Below are 23220 nucleotides of genomic sequence, written 5' to 3'. Positions count from 1 at the left end.
ATTGAAGAGGAAGAGTGTGGTACAAGCATGGTACACTACCATGTTAGCCAAAGGGATACCTGTCAAAGTAAAGATGGAAACTGAAACTATATGCTAATGTTACGGTGTTCCTGAAAGAATACATATTTGATATATTAATACCAAGGTACTCCACTAGGGGTACCATACATATTGATATATACAAAAAGCCTTCCTTTATAATATTGTTTTGATCTATGCAGGTTACTTAGTTACACTATGTGAACTGTGTAGGTTGTCTGAACACACACACACTCTTTCTCCAGATTTACGCGTTTCTTCGGATTAAATGTTGTTCTTCTCCTCGGTATAGTAATTAATAATTACTAATTATTAATTAATATGAGAAGAATTGAAATAAATTAGTCGTGTTTACTGTCAGGAAAATACCTCGAAATAAATTGAGAAAAACTGTGACAACTTATGATAGAACCAAAATATCTGATTATGTAGATGAAGTGAAAAGTGGAAAATCTGTGTATAGGGTAGCAAAAACTTATAAAATTCCATCAGAAACCCTACGTAGGTGGGTTGTAAATCCTCCAACAAAAGTGGGATCAAGTGGGCGTACAGCTTTGTGAATTGATGAAGAAAAACTCATTGCAAAGGCACTTCAGTTTTTGGCTAAATTTGGTTTCCCTCAAGACAGGGAAGACTGCAAAGATATGGTTAGGTCTTTAGAGACAACCGTTCACGTAAAGACTGGATGATTCTTTTTGAAAAAAGGCATGGCCATATGCTAACTTCAAGGAAGCCAGAACTACTTACAAGGGCTCGAGCAGAAGGACTTTCAGAAGGTGTCATTAACCTTTTCTTAGATCATTATAGCAATCTCTTAAAGGATAATGGTTTAAATGAGACTCCCCATCGTATTTTCAATCTTGATGAAACTGGATTAACAACCGATCCACGATCACAAAAAGTTTTCATTAAAAGAGGCAGTTCCTACTTGCAATCAGCAACATCTGGGAAATTCTACCACTCAGTCCTCTTCTGTGCTTCTGCTTCTGGAAAGTGCATGCCCCTTTCACTGTTTACAAAGGAAAGGACTGCTGTCAAGCATGGATGAATGGTGGTCCAAGAGGTGCTACATATGACTGTTTGACACAGGCTGGATGTCAAGTGAGTCGTTTGAGAAATGGTTTCAGTCAATATTCATCAAAGAAACTGCTGATCTTGATAAGCCAGTTCTTCTCATCTATGAGAAACACAACAGCCATATAACTTTCAACTCTGTAAAACTTGCCATGGACAATGATATCATAATTTATTGCCTTCCCCCGAACTCTTATCATATACTACAACCTCTTGATGCCGATTTTTTAATGTATTTGAAAGTTTCGTGGAAGAAAATATTAAAAAATTGGTAAAATTGGTTCAATGAGACTAGTCTACAAACTGTAGACAAAACTGTATTTCCAAGTCTTCTTGGGCAGTTGTGGCAAGAACTAAGACCTGAACATATAATGTCAGGATTTGAAGGGGTTGGATTGTATCCCGTTAACGTAAACGCTGTGAAACATAGATACGAATTATTATCTTTCAGAGTCCTTGACCTTGATAACGAGACTGGCTCAGCACCTTCAACTCCAAACAAAATAATCTCTGATGCTATTCTCAGGGTTATTTCTCCAAAAAAAGTCTAAAACTGCACAAATTAATAACTAATAGTATAACTGCATTACTTTGCTAAAGATATATACTGGAATTACTTTTTATTGAGTAATATCATATTGTGTAATAACTTATTACTTCATTGAATCTGTCAATACTTAAGTTATTAATATAATATCTTAATACAATCAGAAGACGAGTTTTAAAAAATTCAAAGCAATTCCTCCTCTGATTGTAGGTATGTAAGCATCATAGAGTTATTATAATATTAATATATATTATATTAATTTATATATTAAATAGAAAAATTCAAATTTTTTGGAAAAAAGTTCATTTTTTTAAAGCAATAATAAAATTTACTTTTTTCAAAAACGAAAGACAATATTTCAACGAATATATAAATTATATAATACTGAGGGTAAAATTATGACTACACAAAAGTGATTAAAAGTTACTAGTAAAATGCAATTTGTTAATAACTTGAATACATAGGTATCAATATATTTGATTAATAATAAGAGCTATTACAATGCAGAATGACAAGGAATATTTTTGACTAACGCAGGATTTATAGGTAAATCCAAAAACCACTTTCGGTTACTGCATTATTTATATGAACAACAACAATCACGACATATTTTATCGTCCATACACCAACTACAGTTACTGACATCACCACAATTATTTTGATATTTGCATATAGGATGAGACATTAACTTTTTCTCCCTTTTTAAGGAGAGTCCTCATCGGAAGTGGGAGGAGGCATGGATAATGTTTTGTTCTCCAATGCTAATTTGAGACAATGATTATCTTCCTTCATTTTAGGTAGAGCCTCCGTTAATTCCGAGACTTGGTTCTTGAGGAGATCATATGTCTTAGAGGTTGGCTTATAGTCTTTGAAACCCGGAATTTGTTTAAGTAAGAATCTAACCTTTTTTTCATGATCAAAACTCGTTTGAATGATGACATCCTCAAGATTTGATTTCAAGGCGCCAATATCTTTATCATATTGAGAGCATAACCTGGACAGATGCTCAATTTGGTTAGATAATTCAGTATTTTCCTTACAAGTATATGATAAACTAGCAAGAGAATATCTACATTTCTCAAATAAAAATTAAATGGCTAACTTGGTCTACGTCATGTTTTGGAGGGTATCCAATTGAGTTGAAGTACCATTCTGGAATTATTGAGATCATCAACATAGTGTTGAAAATTAAAAATCGCAGACGATCCTACTTTTATTTCTTTTTCAATATTTGCAATTTTACACTGCAATTATTTATCCTTTTCTTGACAAACGATGAACGTTAGTTCCTTGCGATATCAATTGAGGAGGGGCGTTAAGGTAGAACGTTCTTTCAATAAGTTTTCTCTGGTTTGTATAGCTTCTTTATATTCAACCAATATTTTAATTTCTTTCTCAACTAAAGAACAAACCTTTCCCCCGATCCAGCCAATCTGTTAGAAGAAGTTTTTGAATGATAACTTTTCTGCTTATCCACAAAATCCTTTAATCTTGTAACAACAGCGGCTAAATCTTCTACTTAACGCTTCCAAATATTGAATTGTTTGCTATGAAATGTTTCCATTATGGATATTTTAAAATTATTTATTTTGTATGAAATTCTTGCTCATTCTTCAGTTTCCAAGATTAAACCTGTTGTACCTCCTCTTCTATTTGATCAACTAACTTGACCTCTTGTTGCAATATATTGCTTATTCGGTCTCGGTTCTTGTGATTTTGTTCGTATATAAAATATATAAAGAAAATACAATATATATTATAAAAAGTAATTATTTTTTAATAAATTAGTCAATTTTCTGAGTCATTTTTTTTGTGCGATTGCAGCGTCTTCCAATGATTTTTTTTGGTTTTGTGGTGATACAGTAGTATCCAAATAGCTAAGGGCTTCTTATGGATCTAAAAAAGTGGTTTCAGGCACCAGACGATGTATAGGAAAGAGGGAAGTGGTATGGTAGATTATAAATCTAGGTCTGCGACTAAGGTTGTCGGGGCCCTATAATATGATAACTATAATATTTCTTAAGCCAGGATTTCCCAAACTTTACTATGCCAAATGCATCCTATATTAATACATTTTTTGCCGAGGCCTCCTTAATACGAAGCATGTGTACTATGTATGTTTAGACTGAAGGCAATCCTCAATTGTTTTATGTGCCTGTTATCAAGCTAAGCCTGTATAAAAAGAACTGAGCCAATAAAGCTGTACCAAGATCGAGACCGTTGAAATGAAAGAACTGAGACCGGGACCGATAGAACCGCTGCACTTGAACCGGCACAACCTTAGTCCTCGATTGAATTTATTAATTGAACATTTCAGTGGCCGATTACTATATAATGATTCATGTCACGTGACTTTGCACTCAAATATTTACGAAAGTGTTGAAGGTTTACACATAGTATATATGCTCTGTGGTTAGACTCTAGTATTCCTTGGTTGAGACTTCCATAGGTAGAAGAGGAATTCTTTGATTTTAAAAGAGGCTTCAAGTCAGGTCAGTCTCGGAGTGAGGTCCCTGCATAATCATCTATCATGGACACATTTCATGAATTTGTTTACTAGTACTATCATAGATTCAAATAATGTACACTGACGGTAATTTTAAAAGGAAACTGAAAATTAAAGTGGTTACCATGGCAATTTGAAGAATGTTTTGGAGAAGAGTAGTTTAGCTGTCATGATGTTTCATTAAAGCAGCTGTGACGAGGGGGACAAGAAAAAAATAATAAAAAGTTGAAAGAATGACTTCAATGTTGATCAGAAATTGTGATTCTTTTTAGTGAAATGAATCTGTTCACTTTAACGGATTCGTTCATTGATTAGTTCTAAGATATTCCCCTTACAATAAAAATAATATTCAACCCTTTTTCTGAATTATTCGATATGAAATATAAAAAACCTGGATTGAACAAGATTATCAAATTTTTTAAAGATAAATTGTACGAACAAATTATCAACTTTTATATACCTATTAGGGCTTAGGGGTTGTCTTAGGAACGGCAAATCAATATGATTATTAGATATGGACCTCTAATGGGGAGGTCTCATGTTTTTGTTCGGATAGGCTAGGACACCTACAGTCATCCGTGGTGATGGCTCAGTCCTATGATAGAGGCAAGAAAAATCGAATGGCATTATCTTAATATCTAATGTTATTCTATATATTTTTTCTTCAATAACTAAAAATTACTTGAAATTGGATCCTTTTAATCTTGGACTCGGGGAATTCGCCCCTTCTACATCCAAGCTTGTTTCACAAGGGTATTTATTGCATAGGGTATTTAAGATTCCAATCGATAATTATTTCTCAAAGCTGAGGAATGTTATTAAAAATAAATCGAAGGGCGTCGAGGCTACCCCCCCCAAAAAAAGTAATATTGCTGAGCATTTTGAGAAGTTAGTAATGGTTGTCAAAAAATTGGAGCACTATCAAGAAAAAAGAAAAATCGAACATAAAAAAATATAATCATTTTTAATTGTCATATTAGGCTTCTTTTCATATTCCAAAAATCCTACAGCAGTCTCAGAAAATTATACTGAAATTTGAAAATTATGAACAAAGTGGTTTACTACTAATATCTCGTGCATCAATATTTAGTTTTTCTTTTTGGAAGGTATGCATATTAAAACATTATACGTTCACATAGCGAGCTACTAGTATAATAGTGTATTTAAGGTTGAATTTCCCCAGAAAAATTATATATATGTGTAGTCTGGAAGGATAACTTCGAGTACACCACTAATTAACTTCCATGGAAAGACTTGTACTGGAAAAGAGATCAATAAGATATATTACTAGAGAATGTGAGATAGTAGATCAATTCAAGGAAAAACAGTATTCATAATTCATTTATCTAAGGAAATACGAAGGAATGGGGCCTTTAATAATGTAAAATGATGTTTTGAAAAAAAAAAAAAAAAAAAAAAAAAAAAAATCCGGCCAAATGTTATAAGGTAATATTGTTTTAAGCATAAAAAGGATTAAATAATAACGATATTTGTGAGTTTCTCCTTAATACTTTGAAAATCGATTAAAAAATACGCATTCTTGGGTGAAAAAGTAATTTTCGGAGTAGCCCCCCCCCCTACCGGAAATTATAAATTATTTTCCTAGAGTGCTTAAAAGATGCTTTTGCATCCAAAAGGTTGGACTAAAGTTGAATATGATTTTAACACACCCTCCTTCCTATGGTTATGAATGTTCCAAATCATTCTGTAAAAAGGGAATTGCGTAGGAAAAATCCAAATCCACATTTTAATGAAGGCTACAAGGAAATAGGAAAAGATGGAAGATTATGTTATAATAATAAATTTATTATCAATAACCAAAATAACTAAGTGACGTCATATAAAAAGTGACATCATGCCAAAAAATATTCAAACACTGTACCATTGTATCTCTTCAAGCTAATGGTTGCGTTTTGTTACTTTATCTTAATGGTTTAATGTAAATGAGTTAATTAAGCACGCTCAATAAAAAGAGTCGTTCAAATGAACGAATTCCTCGCAAACGACATAGTATACCTCTTCGGCAATAAAACAATAGTGTTTACTTTATATTTATTTTCTCTTTTCAAGAATAAAAAAAATGGTAACAGCTTTGAAAAATAAAAAAATCTTCTTCAAGCTGCAATTACAAAAAGAGCACGATCATCAATTTCCTAATTTTTCAACAAATAACCAGTAGAGTTGAGTAGTTTTTAAGCTATGTTTAGAAATTAGAAAAGGAAAAACGGTTGTTGTATGTGCTCTTTCTTCTACTTTGTTTAGTAATCTGTCGTCGAGGTGTTAACTTCTCCCTCTGAATAAAGTTAATAGAAATACAAGGTTAGACTAAAACATTAAACCAAGTAGCGCATCGAAGGCTAATGTCATTGTTAGCTAAAAGAAATATCTTTATAATTAACATTTTTTTCCCCCGCTAAAAGTATGATTATTTCAAGCATTTAGAAGAATCATTTCCTGTTCTCTCGTGAATGAGTCAAGTACTGTACTGTTTCTACTTTTATTTACTTCATTATTCATTTACTTCTTGCTTCAACAAATATGGAGAATGAATTATGATTCAAAATGATTTTCACATACAGAATGGTGAGCAGGTTTCCAATTAGAAAGATATTTAAGATTTGATATCCTTTTTTTGCTTCTTGGGACTTCTTTTGGATTTTTGGGAAGGGAAAATTTAAAAAAGCGAACGTCTCCTTCAAGCTTTTGGAAATTTGACTCAGTTCTCTTTTTGCATCTTCGGACTCGACAATGACCCATTATTTTGGAGTAATTTGTTGCAAATTTGCTTTATAATAATAAGTAAATAAAAAATATTTATGGCTAGAATAAATTATATACGTATTATTACTTATTCAAACTTCTTAGAGAAAACGCGTATGAGGAGGGAGGGAAAAAGACATAGCAAAATGTTGATTATCATCTGAAGATTTTTGATACTACAAAATGTATACAACGTAGAACGCACAATAAATAAATGAGTGACGCCATAGAAAAGCGACATCTGGCGAAAGTATTATGACAAATATTGACCATCCTATTTCCTCAGGCTAACAGTGCTCAATCACTACTTGGTTTAATGCTATAGGTTAGAACATCATGTAATCGGGCTTGCTAGAATTTTCAATTTGATGTATCGTACCGACTGCTTGGCAAGAAAAACAGATTTTGAGAAAACATACAACCACTAATGCACTATGACGTCAATATTAAAAAGCGTGGTGGAAGTCAAACATCAACACGCATTTGGTGGAAGTCAAACCCTATTTTAGTTGTACATTGATTTATTACTTTGTATTTCTATTAACCTTGCCTCTGAAGTATACATTAGTTATTGCCTATCCATCTTATTATACAACCTATTTTGTCTCTGGTTCGAACTATTTACTAAAGGCGTCCACAAGGGGTGGGCAGGAGGGACTATAGCCCGCACCCAAAAAAAAAAAAAAAAAAAAAAAAAATGTTTGGCTTGTAGAATGTAATAGGTTGCATAGTTTGAATCAATTTAAGTAAATGCATCAAAAAAGATTTTTCTCCTATGAATTTTTTGTCGTCATTCCTGCAAATTATAGAGAAGAGCAAATAATTTAATATTTGATTTTTTTTTCCCTAACAATTTAATTTTTTGTGAATAATTAAGGATTTTTGAAAAAATGTTCCATTTTTTTTATTTTTTGCGAATAGCTGTGGATTTTTGAACACAGCTCCTCGATAGTACTTTGGGAATTCTAAAAAAATGAAACCAAAAATCAGTATGGTAACCCTGAAAATTTGAAGGAGAGCAGCTTAGCTGTCAAGACGTTTCATTAGATCAGCTTAGCTGTCGTGACGTTTCATTAGATCATCTTAGCTGTCATGACGTTTCATTAGATCAGCTACAATCACGTGTAATGAGGGGGAGGGAAAAAAGGAAATTAACTAGTCAATAGACAACAATACTCCGACGTCGATCCTCAATTCTACACGTAAAAAAAAAAGAATATACGAGGGTCGTTTGAAAAATCAGTGCAAAGTCTGGGAGATGACACTACTAACACGTATCGAGGTTTTACCTAGTGGTATATCTTGGAAGAACAAACAACAACTTTCAGCCAGATTGGTCTATTTCTTTCTGTTTGGCATTCGTTTGAATCGGGGAAGTGGAGTGATTTTCAAAAATCCTCGAAAAATAATTTCTTGAGTTGATTAAATATTACTTTATGAAAGGTAAAACGTCTCAAGAAACTAAAAAGAAGCTTGATAAATATTATGGGGACTCTGCACCTTCGATTAGAAAAGTTTATGAGTGGTTTCCAAGTTTTGGAAGTGGCCATATGGGTACAAATGATGCTGAACGTTCTTAACGCCCTGTTGAGGGTACTACTCCAGAAATTGTTGATAAAAGCCATGATATTTTGATAGATGGCAGAAGAAGGAAGGTGCGTGAGATTGCTAGTGTTGTGGGTATCTTGAGTTGGAAACCTAATTAATTTTGCGACCACAACTGCTGAGTATGAGCTGATGCATTGTCATGATGGAAAATGACTTTTTTGTTAGCCAATCATGGGCGTTTTTCTTGTAGTTCGGTTTTCAAACAGTCCAATAACGATGAAAAATATGCACTTATAATAGTTTTACCCTTTTCCATATAGTCGATGAGGATTATTTCTTGCAAATCCAAGGCTTTGACGACATCTGTGCATTAGTTTCAGCCCAATACTTTTTTATGCGTCACTTGAAGGAGTAAATACTGTTAAGTGGCTTAGAGCTGACGTTCCCCTTTAACTTTTGATAGAAGTAAAAATCAAAACTACTGACGTCGGGAAAGTGAGAGGCTGAGATCTCTGTTGACCAAAAATCCACATTTTCCTACATTAAGACGTTCTATTTATTCTATATTTTGACCTAAAAAAATTAAATATGTCCATTTTCAATTTCAATCAAATATTTACATGTTCATTTTTAATATATCATAAAAGCATAAAATTAGTTTTTAGAGATGCATTCGATTCCTTTTAATTACTACATTCTAAAAATCAACCATATATATTGCAAAAACTCGACTATAATATTAGGTATATATATTCTGAAATTTGCTCTACCTGAGAACACTTTTCATCTCTAAAAACTTATTGTATATTTTTATGATATATTACAGATTAAAATATTAAAATTTTAATGAAATTGAAAAGGGACATGTCAAAATATTGACTTCGTGACATTATGTGTAAAAACTGATTATGTTGGCTTATATGATAAAGTACAAAAAAATAAATAAATGGTTTTAAAGTAGATCGATATCTTCAAAAACATTCAAAATACAACCATTTATAAATTTGGGAGATGGCGTCGAGGCCGAAACTTTAGAAACCTAAAAATCCTTAAGGAAAGGATAAAAGCAAAGTTTTGATCAACTGGCATGAAGATCATAACAATGCCATCATGATTTAGTGTGACGAAAAGTTGTTTACTGTAAGTCGAAATTCAACAACCAAAATGACAGAGTCTTGGCAAAACCATATGACAACATTGATCCCAGCCAAAAATTTGCCTATATAGTGCAAAAATCAGAGTCAATAATGGTTTGGGGGGCTGTCTTCAAACGGGGTAAAATCACTTATATTCCAGATTAGGTTAAAATTAATCTCAACGTTTATTTATGCTTTTAGAAGGCAAAAGTGAAGCCTTGGATTGAGACATCATTTCTATACCAAGAAGTTTGATTTACTCAGGATTCAGCTACAGTTCATTGTTAAAAACTTGTGTTAAAGAAAAATTCCAGCATTTTTGGGACAAGTCTATGTGGCCTCCCTCTTCACCTGATTTACATCTCCTGGACTTTTCAATTTTGGGAATATTGGAGAGGTGTGTCAATACTTATCCTTCAAGAAATAGGGATGCTCTTATGGGAACCCTTGAGAAGAAATGGAACAAAATGTCAGATGATGTCGTATGAGCCAGTTATAATGGGGTTTGAAAGGGATTGGTTGCTGTAAAAAGACCATAGGTGGCCAAATTAAATAAATTCATATTTTAATATATTTTGTAATAGTTGAATTAAATGTTTCAAATGATTTCAATAAAATTGGACTTGTAGTTTTATATTTAGGAAAAATTATTTATGGAACAATTTTAAAAAGCAACGCTGTAAAACAAGGAAATAGGAAAAGAAAAAAAACAACTTAAAAACAAACAAATTAATCAAATTCACCAAACCTTTATTAAAAATTGCAAATTTTAACCAAAAAATACATTTTAAAACAGCAAAATTGTTGCATTTATAGTTTAAAATTTTTTTATGAGCATTTAAAATGTTTGGTGATAAAATTTATTTTAAACAGATGTACCTCAATTTTTGAAAATTGGGGAACAAAAAAATTCAGCTTCACTTATAAAGGGTTAAAAATGGAATGTGAAATATAACCATCGATAAATAAATGTTAATTTTTGTTGTTGAAACACTTAATATTCTAATAAAATTTTAGATTTTATTTCTTCACATATTATAATTTATGAATTTCCCTGATGAACAAATTACTCAAAGGCGAAACATGATTCTTTAGAAACCTATGAAAATAATTTGTATTTCACTACTTTTCTATCCAATAGATTTTTTTTATAAGAAATCCATCTGTAAAGTGAAATTTATGATTGAATTGTTTTTTTTTTGAATAATAAAACACACTTTGATTTAGTCCAAGAGCTTTGCCTGTCATTCGACAAAGATAAGATATTAAAGATAATAATAATAACCTCAAAGTAATCAATTTCCGATATAATGAGGGAGATATCCATTGCCAAGTCAATGACGTTCCAAAAAGAGTAATTATTTTTAAAATAACCTGCTTATTTTATAAATATTTAATTGCCAGGGGGATTTGATTTGCTCCTTAAAACTTATATTTAAAATTGTAGTTTTTTATCATCCATTAAAAATGATATATCTTATAATTTAAATAAAAGGGAATTTAGAACACTAAGCGTAGATGGATGAAATTCATCACATGACTTCGGAAATGAAAGATACTTTATAAAGTTTTTCTCCTTGGCATAACTCTCTGCCTTTTTTGGCATTAATATTTCCTCTATATACTAAAAAGAACCATAAGATACGATTAAATTGTTAGGTTTGATAATATTTTATGCAATATTTACAAAATCAAAAAAATAATAATCATGACGTCTAGCTTTTTTATCCACTTGCAACCTCGACAAACAAAACGGACAGGAACATTTTGAAAAACATATGGTAGTTTTCAGTGAGGGCCCTCAGAGGCTGTGTTGGAGGGGATTTAGCCTGCACGCCCAAAAAATAAAGGAATTTTTGCATTTTATTATTTATTGGATGAAAAAATTTTACACGAAAAGAGGGGTAAAAATTTTTTTTAAAGATTTCTTCTCCCTAAAAAAGATCATTTGGGCAAATTATGTAACAAACCAAAAAATTTAATATTTTATATATCGCTATGGATTTTGTAATTTTTTGGAAAAAAAATAAAATATTTGAAAAAAGTTACTTTTTGCTGAATAGCTGTGGATTTTTGAAATTTTTTTGAAAAACTTTGATATTTGAATTTTTTTTTCCAAAAAAATTATTTTCTGTGAATAACTCTGATTTTTTTATAATTTTTGTGTTACAATTTTAAAAAGCAACCCTGTACATTTAATTACTAGCAATATACATACTTTAAATTTCAAAAAAAATCCCCCCAAAAAAAAAATATATGTCAAAAAATTGATTGGGGTATTGAAAATTTCCGATTTATAGTAAAAGAAAAATATATTTTTGGTCGGAATAAAATGAAATTTGGCTAGTACAATAATTAGGTTATATTGAATTTTTCTGATGCAATAATTTTCGATGATTGCATCATACATCAGTATAAAAAGGCTCAGAAAATACCACAGGATGTTAGTTGAAATTCAATATCCGAAATGGTGAGAGATCACTCTTTGGAGACCAGGGCCAAGGCTGTTGGCATGATAGAGGGTGGATAAAGCTAGAGAAACGTCGCTCAAGGGTACATATTCCTCTCGGTACCATTGAGAATTGGTGTAAGAAAAGGAAGGATGAACAAACCCTTGCAAATCAGAAGGATCGAGGAAGGAAGAAAAAGATTAGCAAAGTTCCCGAACTGGTGATTTCAAAATCTTTGACCAAAAAGAGGCAATCCACAAGAAAACTCGCAGCAAGATTGACTTCAGATGGCTATCCAATACCCAATTAATCTGTCCACAACTATCTGAGGCACTCTTTGAATGTTTTGCCATACAAACCTCGTCTGCAACCCAAATTTCAGAAAACCAAAGGAAGGTCAGGCATCAATTCTGTCGTGACCAGAAACAATGGAATGCAGATAACTGGAAATGTATCCTCTTCAGTGATGAAAGTCCATTTGAGCTATTTCATGCTCCAAATCTTCAAACAGATCGGGGGTGGGCAAGAGATAAGGGAGATCTGGAACCCCCTCCAACTGTGAAATTTCCCCTGAAAATTCAGGTTGGGGCCGTTATCAGCCACCAGGCAGTGTCAGATCTTCACCTGACTCCACGAAACCATATTGAGACGGTCGAGTACTACGTAACAGAGATCTTCAGCAAGTCTCTCATGTCAGCTTTGTCTCCTACTGAAGAAACTGGACCTCCTTTGAAGAGGAACATATTGTCTGACACGTCAAGAGCCATTTTCCAGCAGGATGGTACCCCTGCTCACCACTCCAAAAAGGCACAAAAGGGGTGTTCAGCCAACTTGGATTCTTTCTGGAGCAAAGGCACATGACCTGCCAGCAGTCCTGATTTGTCTCCCATAGAAAATTTTTGAGCCTTGGTCCAGAGGGAACTCAATGGAAATGAAAACTTCAGAGGATGAATTAAAAAAAAACAAAAAAAAAACTGTCAAATGCTTGGAAAAAAAATTCTCTAGATACTTTGAATAATCTCTATGAAGGGATGCCAAAACGCATAAAAAAATTATTAAGCTGAAAGGTCGTCGTATTGGGAAGTAAATAATGTTTTTCACTAAAAAAAATCACTTCTTTAGGTTATTTCATAACTTTTTTTTAAAACCACCATCAATTTTTGGATATACTGTATATATAATCCTTTGTATGCCCATGGTTAGGTTTGTATTTTTCTTATTACCAACTGATAACTATATTGACTACATAGATAAAATGATAGAAAAATCAATATTACTTTATCTATGCAAATTGAGTGTGGAATGGCCATTTAAAAAAAAAAAAACAAAACCGGAAATCAACATGGTAACCCTAACAATTTGAAGAATATTTTGGGCAGTAGAGAAATAATAATGCTCATGACGTTTCATTAGTTTAATTACAATCAGCTGTGACAAAAGAGGAAGGAAAAAATGATATATACATTTGTTAGTATTAATTCGATTTCGATCCCCGATTCTACACTGAACCCAAAAAGGACTTATAATTATAACTCTGCAACATATCCTCAGAGTTATGCTCCGTCTTTTATGAGCACACACAGACGTTCAAACACGGGTTGAATATAATTGAACCTATTTATGAAAGGAATTAAATAACAATGACAACTGCTAAAGAAAATTCCTTCTTTAAACTACCAATGACAAATTAACGGGCTAGCTAAAAAACACACCGGATTTACATGTTTGTTTATATACATAAATTAATATAAAGTCTATGTTACACTATTTGTGAGTTCATAATATGTAGAGTCAACTGCTTTAAATAATTAAAAATGATTAAAATATATCTATTGGCAAACGAAATAAACAAATTGTGAGAAAACAAAACCAAGGCTTTAGAATACTGGCACTTATAATAATTTGTAAAATGTTGGATCAGATAGGAAAATATTTTGAATTAATTCTATGTCTAAATATACTAACATACGTACATATGTACCTCCAACAAGTTATACTACGTCTCAGATACTCTTAAATTTGATCACAAAATCAGGGGCGTCCACACAATTATATATATATATTTATATCTAGTTTCTGAAATTTCAAATACTAAATTTTTTGGAAAATAATCTCAAAATCCAGAACAATTTACATAAAAAATATGAAATTTTAAATTAATTTACAAATTAAATTTGTGCAAATTTCAAAAATTAAATTTTTATGAAAAATTTTCAAAAATTAAAATTTTATGAAAAAAATATTAAAAATTAAATTTTTGGAATTTTTTTTCATAAATCCACAATATTCACAAAAAATTAAAATAATTCGAAACAAATTTCAAAAATCCTGTTATTAAATTACAATTATTATTAAAATTAAATTTTAATTTTCCGATATCACATACATAATTTCTTACACCAATGATTGCCAATTTTTTTATTACTGCGGAGCCTATCTTCATATTGACTTTTTTTAAAAGAGGATTTGCTACTTTTGGCTGAATGTTTGGGTATAGCATTTTCATTTATTTTTTAAAATTCTTAATTACCTATTTTAGAAAAAAATATCATTTTTCACGGCGGTAGATGAGTGACTGGGCAAATCTTTGACAAATAAAATTTAAGAAAAGTTAAAGAGACAAATTTAACAAAGACAGTGATTCTTATCTGTTTCATTTTTTAACTCACCCACTTTTTTGGAGTTGTTAACCTGAAGAGTGATTTTTCAATCTCTTAAGTTGTCCTAATTGTCATTTAATTCTTAAGGAGTGAACTTCCTTTTTACTACATACAAGCTATCATTGATATATACAAAATCAGATTGAACATTTGTGTGTACTCATAAAAGACAGAGAGTAACCCTGTGGATATGTTGCGGAGTTATTACTGCAAGTCCTTTTGGGACACAGAGTAGAATGGAATATCGATAACGGAATAATTCTTGACAATGTCCTTTTTTGTTTGTTTCTTTCCCTCGTCACAGCTGCTTTTAGCTGATCTTATGAAACGTCATGACGTCTAAGATGGTCTATCCCAAAATATTCTTCAAACTGCCTGGCTTACCTGGTGGATTTTCTTTTTTTTACATACAAAAAATTCTACCAGTTAGCATTACTGCCTATGCTTGTGCCTCTTCTCGATATCCTGATTTCCTTATCTGAAAACATTTAACGTCAAAAACTCAAAACTTGGAATTTGTTAGGAATTTTTTCTTTTGTTGAAGGGAAAACAAATAAATAATTGATAATAATGATTTCAAACTGTGAAAATATCACGAACTCATTTATCAACTCAGACAAAGAGACGTATGTATGTATGTACATTAATTAGTAATAATATGTACATTTTACATAGAAAACACAGCAACGAATAAGCTAAAAGTTATTAAAAGAGCTACACTTTGTTCAATCTTCTACATATTTACACTGTTTTCTTCTTCCTCTTTGTAAATGATAAAATATGATAATAATCAACATCCAGAAGTTTAAAACAAGGTTTCTCAACAATTCATTTCCTTTATTGTATAAAGCAACCTCTCGCCTGAAAAGAAACAGTGAAAATGACCAAAATTAGTTGGTAGCAGTTCGCTAATTCTGGACCAATTCTTCCAACTATGACAATAGCGACTGTTTGATGTACAAGTCACAATCAAAACCTGACGGGATCTCAAATTTTAAACACTACAAGGAAGTCGGAATTCCTTTCGAAAAATTTAAAAGAGTACCTATTATTAAACAAGAATTGATGGGAATTATTCACAGCTTAGCAATAAGAGCTACTTTTGACTCAACCAATCAACATTCAGAGCACTTATTCGGACTAAAGAAGCAGAAACATCAACAGCCAACAACAAGATAAACTGTATATTTTGTACTATTGAGATCACGTTGTGTTAAGACATGATTGATGAAATATGCATATCGAGAAAGAGGTACATTTCCAATATATTTTTTTACTTAATATATGATATATCTATCATCTAGACTCCATTTTGAGAAAAATCATTCTAGCTTGCTTTAATGTTGACACATAAGCCACATAATTTGAAGTTGCTTATGTAATTTGAATGTATTTTCTGATCCTTGTACATTTTCTATAGTGCGATTCTACTATGTAAACTATGTGAGCATTTATTACATAGTTACATTAGTTGTAACAAAATATGTAGTAAGTAAGTAGTACATTTACTTATATAGTAAAGTGTGTATGTCAGTGTTTGAGGAAGGAAGGCGGGGGCATTTTCGCATTCTCCCCCAATAATGGTAGAAGGGAATGCCAGCCGGTGAAAACAGAAGAAATTGTTCATTCAAAATGAGGGACCGCTCAGTTGGACAGATTCTCTTCATCAGTGAGTGAGCAACGCCGTGTGCTTAACAACGTTTCCAGTATTAAAAGAAATTCGAGGAGGGGAAAATTTCTTCTACAGAATAATATTAATAGTTCATACATTCAAGTTACAACATAAGACTCAAGAAATGCATTAGCGGAGTAGTGGACTTAGTTTTTGATTACAATCAGAACGTAAAATACTCCTCAGTTATATAATAATTCATAATAATTGTCATCAACAACATGATTCTTCAAATCCTAGTACTCATGATCTCAACCCATTTTGGGATGTCCTACAGCTACTTTGCAGATTGGTCTGTACTTGCAAGAGACCGTACTCCGTCTTGTGTGAACATTCCTAAAAATTTAAGTCTATGTCACAAAATTGGATACACTCGCATGCGCCTTCCAAATCTGCTTGAGCATGATACCATGCAGGAAGTAAGTCATCAAGCCAAATCCTGGCTTCCTCTCCTTAGCATCCATTGTCATCCCGACACCAAATTGTTTCTCTGCTCCCTTTTCGCTCCCGTGTGTCTGGAGCGAACTATTTATCCGTGTAGAAGTCTCTGTTTAGCTGTCAAAAGGGGATGTGAGAAGACCATGAAATCCTATGGATTTCCTTGGCCCTCCATGTTGGACTGTCAGAAATTTCCTTTAGACAATGACATGTGTATTGCTGCCATGAATGGAAATGGGTCTGCAAATGGGAAGGAAAATCATTCAGAGCTACACAAACAGGAGTATAAGGAAATTGTTAGAGGTATGATATCCATTCTTAAAAGTATATGCATACTTAATATACAATTTTATTTAAGACTTGGTTTGTAAGCCCTCAAGATATACTCATATTTGTGGGCACCGTTTTGATAAATTAAAATGCATTGGCACCAAGTATGAAGTGACCACCACTTTTAATAAGTATTTTGGACGGTATTTGATAATTGTCAGGCCGGGTATTTATGTGCATATTTGTATGCACATAAACCTCCAAAGCCTATACAATATATACCAATAATTTACTTAAAACTGTTGTAGATCTTTCATTTTCAAGATTATTATCGGATTTGAAGGTGTGACTGAGTTTATAATCTTATATTATTTGCTCAAACAAATAAAAAAAAAGAGATAAGATGTTGTATTCCTTCTTCCACGCCCTCTTAGATGAAGAATAAACCCTCTTAGGGTGAGGAACGTACACAAAATTTCTCATTATTTAATTTGATGGATGAAGAATTTGACAATGATTTTTCTTCCTTTCTTAAGATCATTCAAATGTTCATTTATTTATTCATGGAACAAAAAGCTGAGAATATTCATTTGGCTCTATGTTTTGTCATTTTTTCTATTAATTCTTAAATGTACAAAAGAAAAAAAACCCATAAATTAAACGTTTCATGCTGTGTTTAGTTCTTTTTTGAGATTCTCTTCATAGAAGGGGGTCTCACAACCATCATGATGACACAGATTGTTCCTCTATTATTTTTTATTTTGTTTTTGTTTCATTCTAGACATTGTAGTCGACGAAGAAAAGGAAACGAAGGATCCATTCATGGAGTCCATTCCTTGCAGCTCCCAAACCTGCAATCAAGAAGCATCCTTCAATAACATTATCAATAACTTTTGTAAAGCAGATTTTGGTGAGTGCAGAACACCATTTGATGCAATTGGCTGCGTAACATGATCCATTTATGCAACTTCTCGAAAGGATTAAGATCCTTTCTTTCCTTGTCTGAATCATTACCTCCCATGATGCGTGTTCATGTTACATGCCACTTGTGTTTGTATAGTATGTAATTAAAACAAAAATTACATCCATGTTGTTGTTTTTTTGTAGTTATGAAAATCAAGTTTAAAAAAGTCAAGCATCGTCTATTAACGGGGCGCAAGGTGAAGAATGTGTACAAAACTTGGCGAGGAACTCCTGGGGAATTGAGGAAACTTCGAAAACCAAAGCTAAAACTTAGACCAGAGGATTCTTGTTGTTCCGTGTGGGTGAAAGCACGACGGAAAAGGCAGAATTACTTATTGATGGGCTCCAAGGTTGGTGAAGAGCTTGTTCCCTCTCTCATTCTTCCATGGACCAAAGATCGCGTAAGTGCCATAGATAAAGGAATTTTATTTATTTTTAATTTTTTTCATATGTAGGTGTTAAAAAGAGCACGTCGAGCGTTTAAGCAAATTGACTGTTCATCGTATTCAAAATCAAATCCTAATAATGCCTACGAGTCAAAAAGTTAATGCTTTAAATCTTATCAAATAATAGTCATCTATATCCATGCATGTTAACCTTCTTATATTGTTTTCACATATTAGAATATTCATAATTTCAATATTGTATTGATACACTGCTCTAAATATTATTTTAATGTGATTTCAACTCTACATTTTTATTCAATATGTAATTTTATTGTACTATGTATGCCATAGATATGTTTTATAATAATTAATAATCCAATCCAACCTTAAAACTCAAATAAATACAAATCTTTATTCAAATAATTAGTTATTAGCTATAGTGATCATATTTGTATATCTATTAAGCTAAAAATTTGATAAATCTGCGAGCAGATCTCTAAAAGGTGATGCGATATTATTGTTGGTTTTGCTCAGTTTATCTGTCATTCTTGGATTATTTATATCGTTAGATTGAGCTAATTAGACACACTTTTTTTTTTGTGAATTATGGTAATAAATTTGTGTCACTATATAGTAAGACATATTACATGGTAAGATCTGATTAAGAAAGTTCAATTAAATAATTTATCAAATTTTAAAGGGCTATTTATTAATAGGTTCCTTTCGAAAACGTATGGATTAGGCTCCATTTTATAACAATGAAATGATCTTAATCTGACATTATACTTTATGTCCTAACGATATCATTTTATTTTATTTTATAAAAAAAAGTGTAAATGTCATTTATCTTATTCATGTCAATTTTATTCGCTTTCAACAAAAGGCTATAAAGTTGAGTTGATAGGATAACATATAATACATTCAAAATTTGCATGTAAGAACAAAAAAAATGGTATTTTAAGGTTTTTTTCTTCGAATTCGTCTATGACTGTTCATTAAATCATCGTAAAACTCATGTATTTAACAACTAGTGTTGGGTTTCAGTCTGAAAACTTAGACTGTCTAAAAATGTGACTCATCTACACACTCTTGATCAAAAAATGAGGTGGGATGGGACATTTGTAGAATGCATGGGGGAAAAACTGTAATATTATTTTCAAAAATTCCATCCTAACAATGACGCGAGTGAAAATATGAACATAGCGCACTTAGATTATTTTAAACCAATGGGAAGTCAAAGGTATAATTACCCCTCCCTCCATTGCTATGTCTGTCGCCTCTTTCTGTTATAGAGTCTTTTTAGATGTATATGATAACAAAAATATTTTAGGGTGCGAGTTTGGTGTTGTTGGCAAATTGAAGAATATTTTTTTATTTTCTATAGCTGTTATTATTATTCTTTTATTCTTAAAGAGAGAACAATTAAGTATTGAGTAACTACGTCGGAGTGTGCTCATGAAAAATGGAGAATAACACTGAGGGTTTGTTGGGGGAGTTATCCTCTAAAAGAAACATCCAATTATAAAGTTTAACGGGAGTGTGTGTGTGTGATCAGGATTTGTGGAGAGTAACGCTGAGGATTTCTTGGGGAGTTGTGAGTGTAAGTCTCAGTAGAGCTCAGAATAAAATTGAGGATCAAAAATAGAGTAATTCTTGCATATGTCTTTTCTTGATAGATAGTGGGACTTGTGGTTATTAGTACAAAAATCCGTCGAACGTTTTGGTGTACTGTTACTGTTTTTTTTTTTTTTTTGTCGTGGATCCATAAAGAAGTCTGAAGTTGAAATCCAAAATATTATGTAGGGTTGTTACTAGGAGCTTACCTTGGAGGGGTGGCAGGCTTTTTGAAAAATATTTGAAAATTTTGACAAAAGGTTATTATTTTTTTTTGTACGAGGGTCGTTTGAAAAGTCCGTGTAAAGTCCAAAAGATGGAATCTTGGAAGAGCACAAAACAATTTTTAGTCTGATTGGTTAATTTCTTTCTGTTTGTTATTCGTTTGAATCGAGGAAGTGGAGTGATTTTCAAAAAAAATGGAAGATAAATAATTTTGTGTGTTGATTCATTACTTTATGAAAGGCAAACGCCTCAAGAGACTAAAAATAAGCTTGATAAACATTATGAGGACTCTGCACGTTCGATTAGAACAATTTTAAAGGGTTTTAAAATTTTCAGAGCGCCCATATGGGCACAAGTGAAGCTGAATGTTCCGGAAACCCTGTTGAGGCTACTAGCCAGAAATCATTGATAAATCTATGATTTGGGTATGGAAGACAAAAGAGTGAATGCGTGTGATATTTCTATTGCTTTAGGCATCTCCAGTTGGAACCCTATTTCCATTATTTTTTTCGACCGCAACTGCTGAGGTGTAAGCTGGTGCATTGTCGTGATGGAAGATCACTTTTTTATGGGCCAATCGTTGGGTTTTTTGTTGCAGCTCAGTTTTCAAACGGTCCAAGAACGATGAATAATATGCACATGTAATAGGTTTACCCTTTTCCAAACATCCAGGGAGAATTACCAACAATGTATTTGATCCATGGAATCACTTTGGTGTCCAAAGTTTTGACATTCTCATGAGTCTTCAGCCTGTATCCCAAAGGGAAACACATGGGACTCATTGCCTTCCTCTTGGATGCAACCAGGCATAACATCATCACTGAAGCAGGGTGTTTGGTGGTAGAAACATATCGGTGCTCCTCTGCTAAATCATCAAATTTCACTACTCGATCATTCTGCCTGTTGAAGACAGGGTCAACAGTAAAGGTCTTCTCATCAGAAAAGATGACAATGAGTCTACAGGTTTCCTTGAAGTGGTTCAGGATCTTTTTTACATTCTTTTTCTTGAAGGCCGATTTCAGGCAGTTGACAGACACAGAGGGCTTCCTGACTGCTAGTTCAGAGTGTCTGGGATCTTTCTGAACCTTCAACCGCATGTAGAGATAATAAATCGTTTTCCTTGAAACCCAATTCTGCTCCCAGATGGTCATCTGGGACAATCCTGCACAGAGGAGTGCTTTAATCTCAATCATTTTCTCGTAGTGTATGTTCATGATAGCGATAAATTTTTCTCTGCCAATGAACTGCTATTATGTTTTGTACAACATTGCTCATCGGAACATTGTAAAAAAATGACTTTTAACCTCTCAAAATTTGTTGGACGGGTACATGGTACATGCACTTTTTTCAGTTCCTTTTTTTTTTTTTTTGACCAACGTAAGGTTATTTTTTAGGGTATTTTATACAATTTAATTAAGGCTATTACCGAGTGAGGTATCAAGTGATGAGATCTCTTGAACTGAACATGAAGAAAGGACCAGAAAGTGTGTGGCTAGGATATCCAAATGGGAAAAATATTACCTCAAAATACTTAGGGCCTGTCTGTAACATAGGTAGTATTGGCTAATGTTAAAGGTGTCGTCCATCGAGGGTGCATCAGATATGAAGGGCAAAAAATTACCTCCACTATTCTTAAAACTAGTTGATAATCTCAATATGCCTTAAGATAAAAAGTACAACCCCATATAAATTTAACTGCATTAATCGTATTATGGAAGTAGTGTTACGCATAAGAATGATGTACAGATAACTGTAGAGGGCATGTGTGGAGAGATTTACCTGTAGGCTGAACTCAAACAAAAGTGCTTGAGAAACATAATAAGGCACTTTGGCTAAGAGTCTCAAGATGAGGCCATACAATATGGAGGCCACATTTTTTATGTGGTTGCAGATACTCCCATCTCTTTACTGGATGAGAAATTTCAGAATCTTGGAGAGTAAATAAAAAGTTTGGTGAGCTTCTCAATTTCCACAACTTAGAATAATAAAACTTGCCACAAAAGTGTCAGGCCCTAAGTACTGCTCTGTCCCATGACAGCCAGCCAGATATTGATGCAACATAACTTCCAAAGGAAATTCAGAATTTACCACCGTTGTCATCAAATAATTAATATGACAAACATCGAACTCTTAACCTTCCTATATGGGAAAAAGTTCCCAAAAATTTACACCAACATGTGGGTTGCATTGAGAATCACTGCCATTCTCCCTCTCACAGTGGCAATTACTGAAGAAGCTTCTCTAAGCTCCAACTACATGAGATCTACTATGGAGCAAGAACGTCTCAGTGGACTTTTCATTATAAGCATAAACTATTTGGTCTCAAATCAGCTGTCATATGATGATGTTGTGGATATACCAAATGCTTCGTGGTTAAGATCCATCCACTTGAGTTACTTTTTACTTTACACACAGTTCAACTTTATTATTTAAATAAGTAGTTATACAAACTGTTATAAAAAGTCAGTATTAACATCAGTAATTTTAATTATTAGTATTTTTATAGCTCAAACATTAACAACTGACATACCTTTTGTATAACTACTTATTCCAACATTAATGTTGAACTGTGTATAAAGTAACTTATGGTGATTTGAATGGCGTTGGATGCATTTGAGCAGTTGGAAAAATATATAGTAATAATAAATTTTAAGTGAGTGATATATTTATTTTAAGTCAACAGAATAAGATTTAATAAAAGGATAATTTTTTTAACTTGATATTTAGACATTAATTTGTGCTTTTATTTCATAACTATTTCCCTGATAGAAAATAGAAAAAATAGCCCTTAGTTGGTCAAAAAAAGGTGGGGGAAAAAGAGGGTGTGTTCAATGTCCTGACTAACAATTTTCTTATGCATTAATTCTTTTTCATAAGCTTTTGTGTCATCGAAAGGAAACTTACTTTATGGTGGGTTAGACAAATCCAACTC

At 32.5% G+C, this 23220-nt stretch overlaps 1 protein-coding gene and 1 pseudogene across 1 annotated transcript; one reads left to right on the top strand and one right to left on the bottom strand.

The window, feature by feature from the left end:
- Positions 1 to 2362: 2362 nt before the first annotated feature.
- On the bottom strand, positions 2363 to 12827 carry LOC139905560 (uncharacterized; annotated as a pseudogene).
- A 2681-nt stretch (positions 12828 to 15508) lies between these two features.
- Positions 15509 to 18869, top strand: LOC121118240 (secreted frizzled-related protein 5). The gene is made up of 4 exons (XM_040712799.2): positions 15509 to 17133; positions 17882 to 18010; positions 18208 to 18464; positions 18519 to 18869. Exons 1-4 carry the CDS (start codon positions 16614 to 16616, stop codon positions 18609 to 18611), a joined length of 999 nt encoding a protein of 332 aa, XP_040568733.1. The 5' UTR covers positions 15509 to 16613; the 3' UTR covers positions 18612 to 18869.
- The last annotated feature ends 4351 nt before the right edge of the window (positions 18870 to 23220 follow it).

This window comes from Lepeophtheirus salmonis, chromosome 5, assembly GCF_016086655.4.
Source record: "Lepeophtheirus salmonis chromosome 5, UVic_Lsal_1.4, whole genome shotgun sequence".
NCBI classification, from domain to species: domain Eukaryota; kingdom Metazoa; phylum Arthropoda; class Copepoda; order Siphonostomatoida; family Caligidae; genus Lepeophtheirus; species Lepeophtheirus salmonis.
This window is presented reverse-complemented; position numbering and strand designations above follow the sequence as displayed.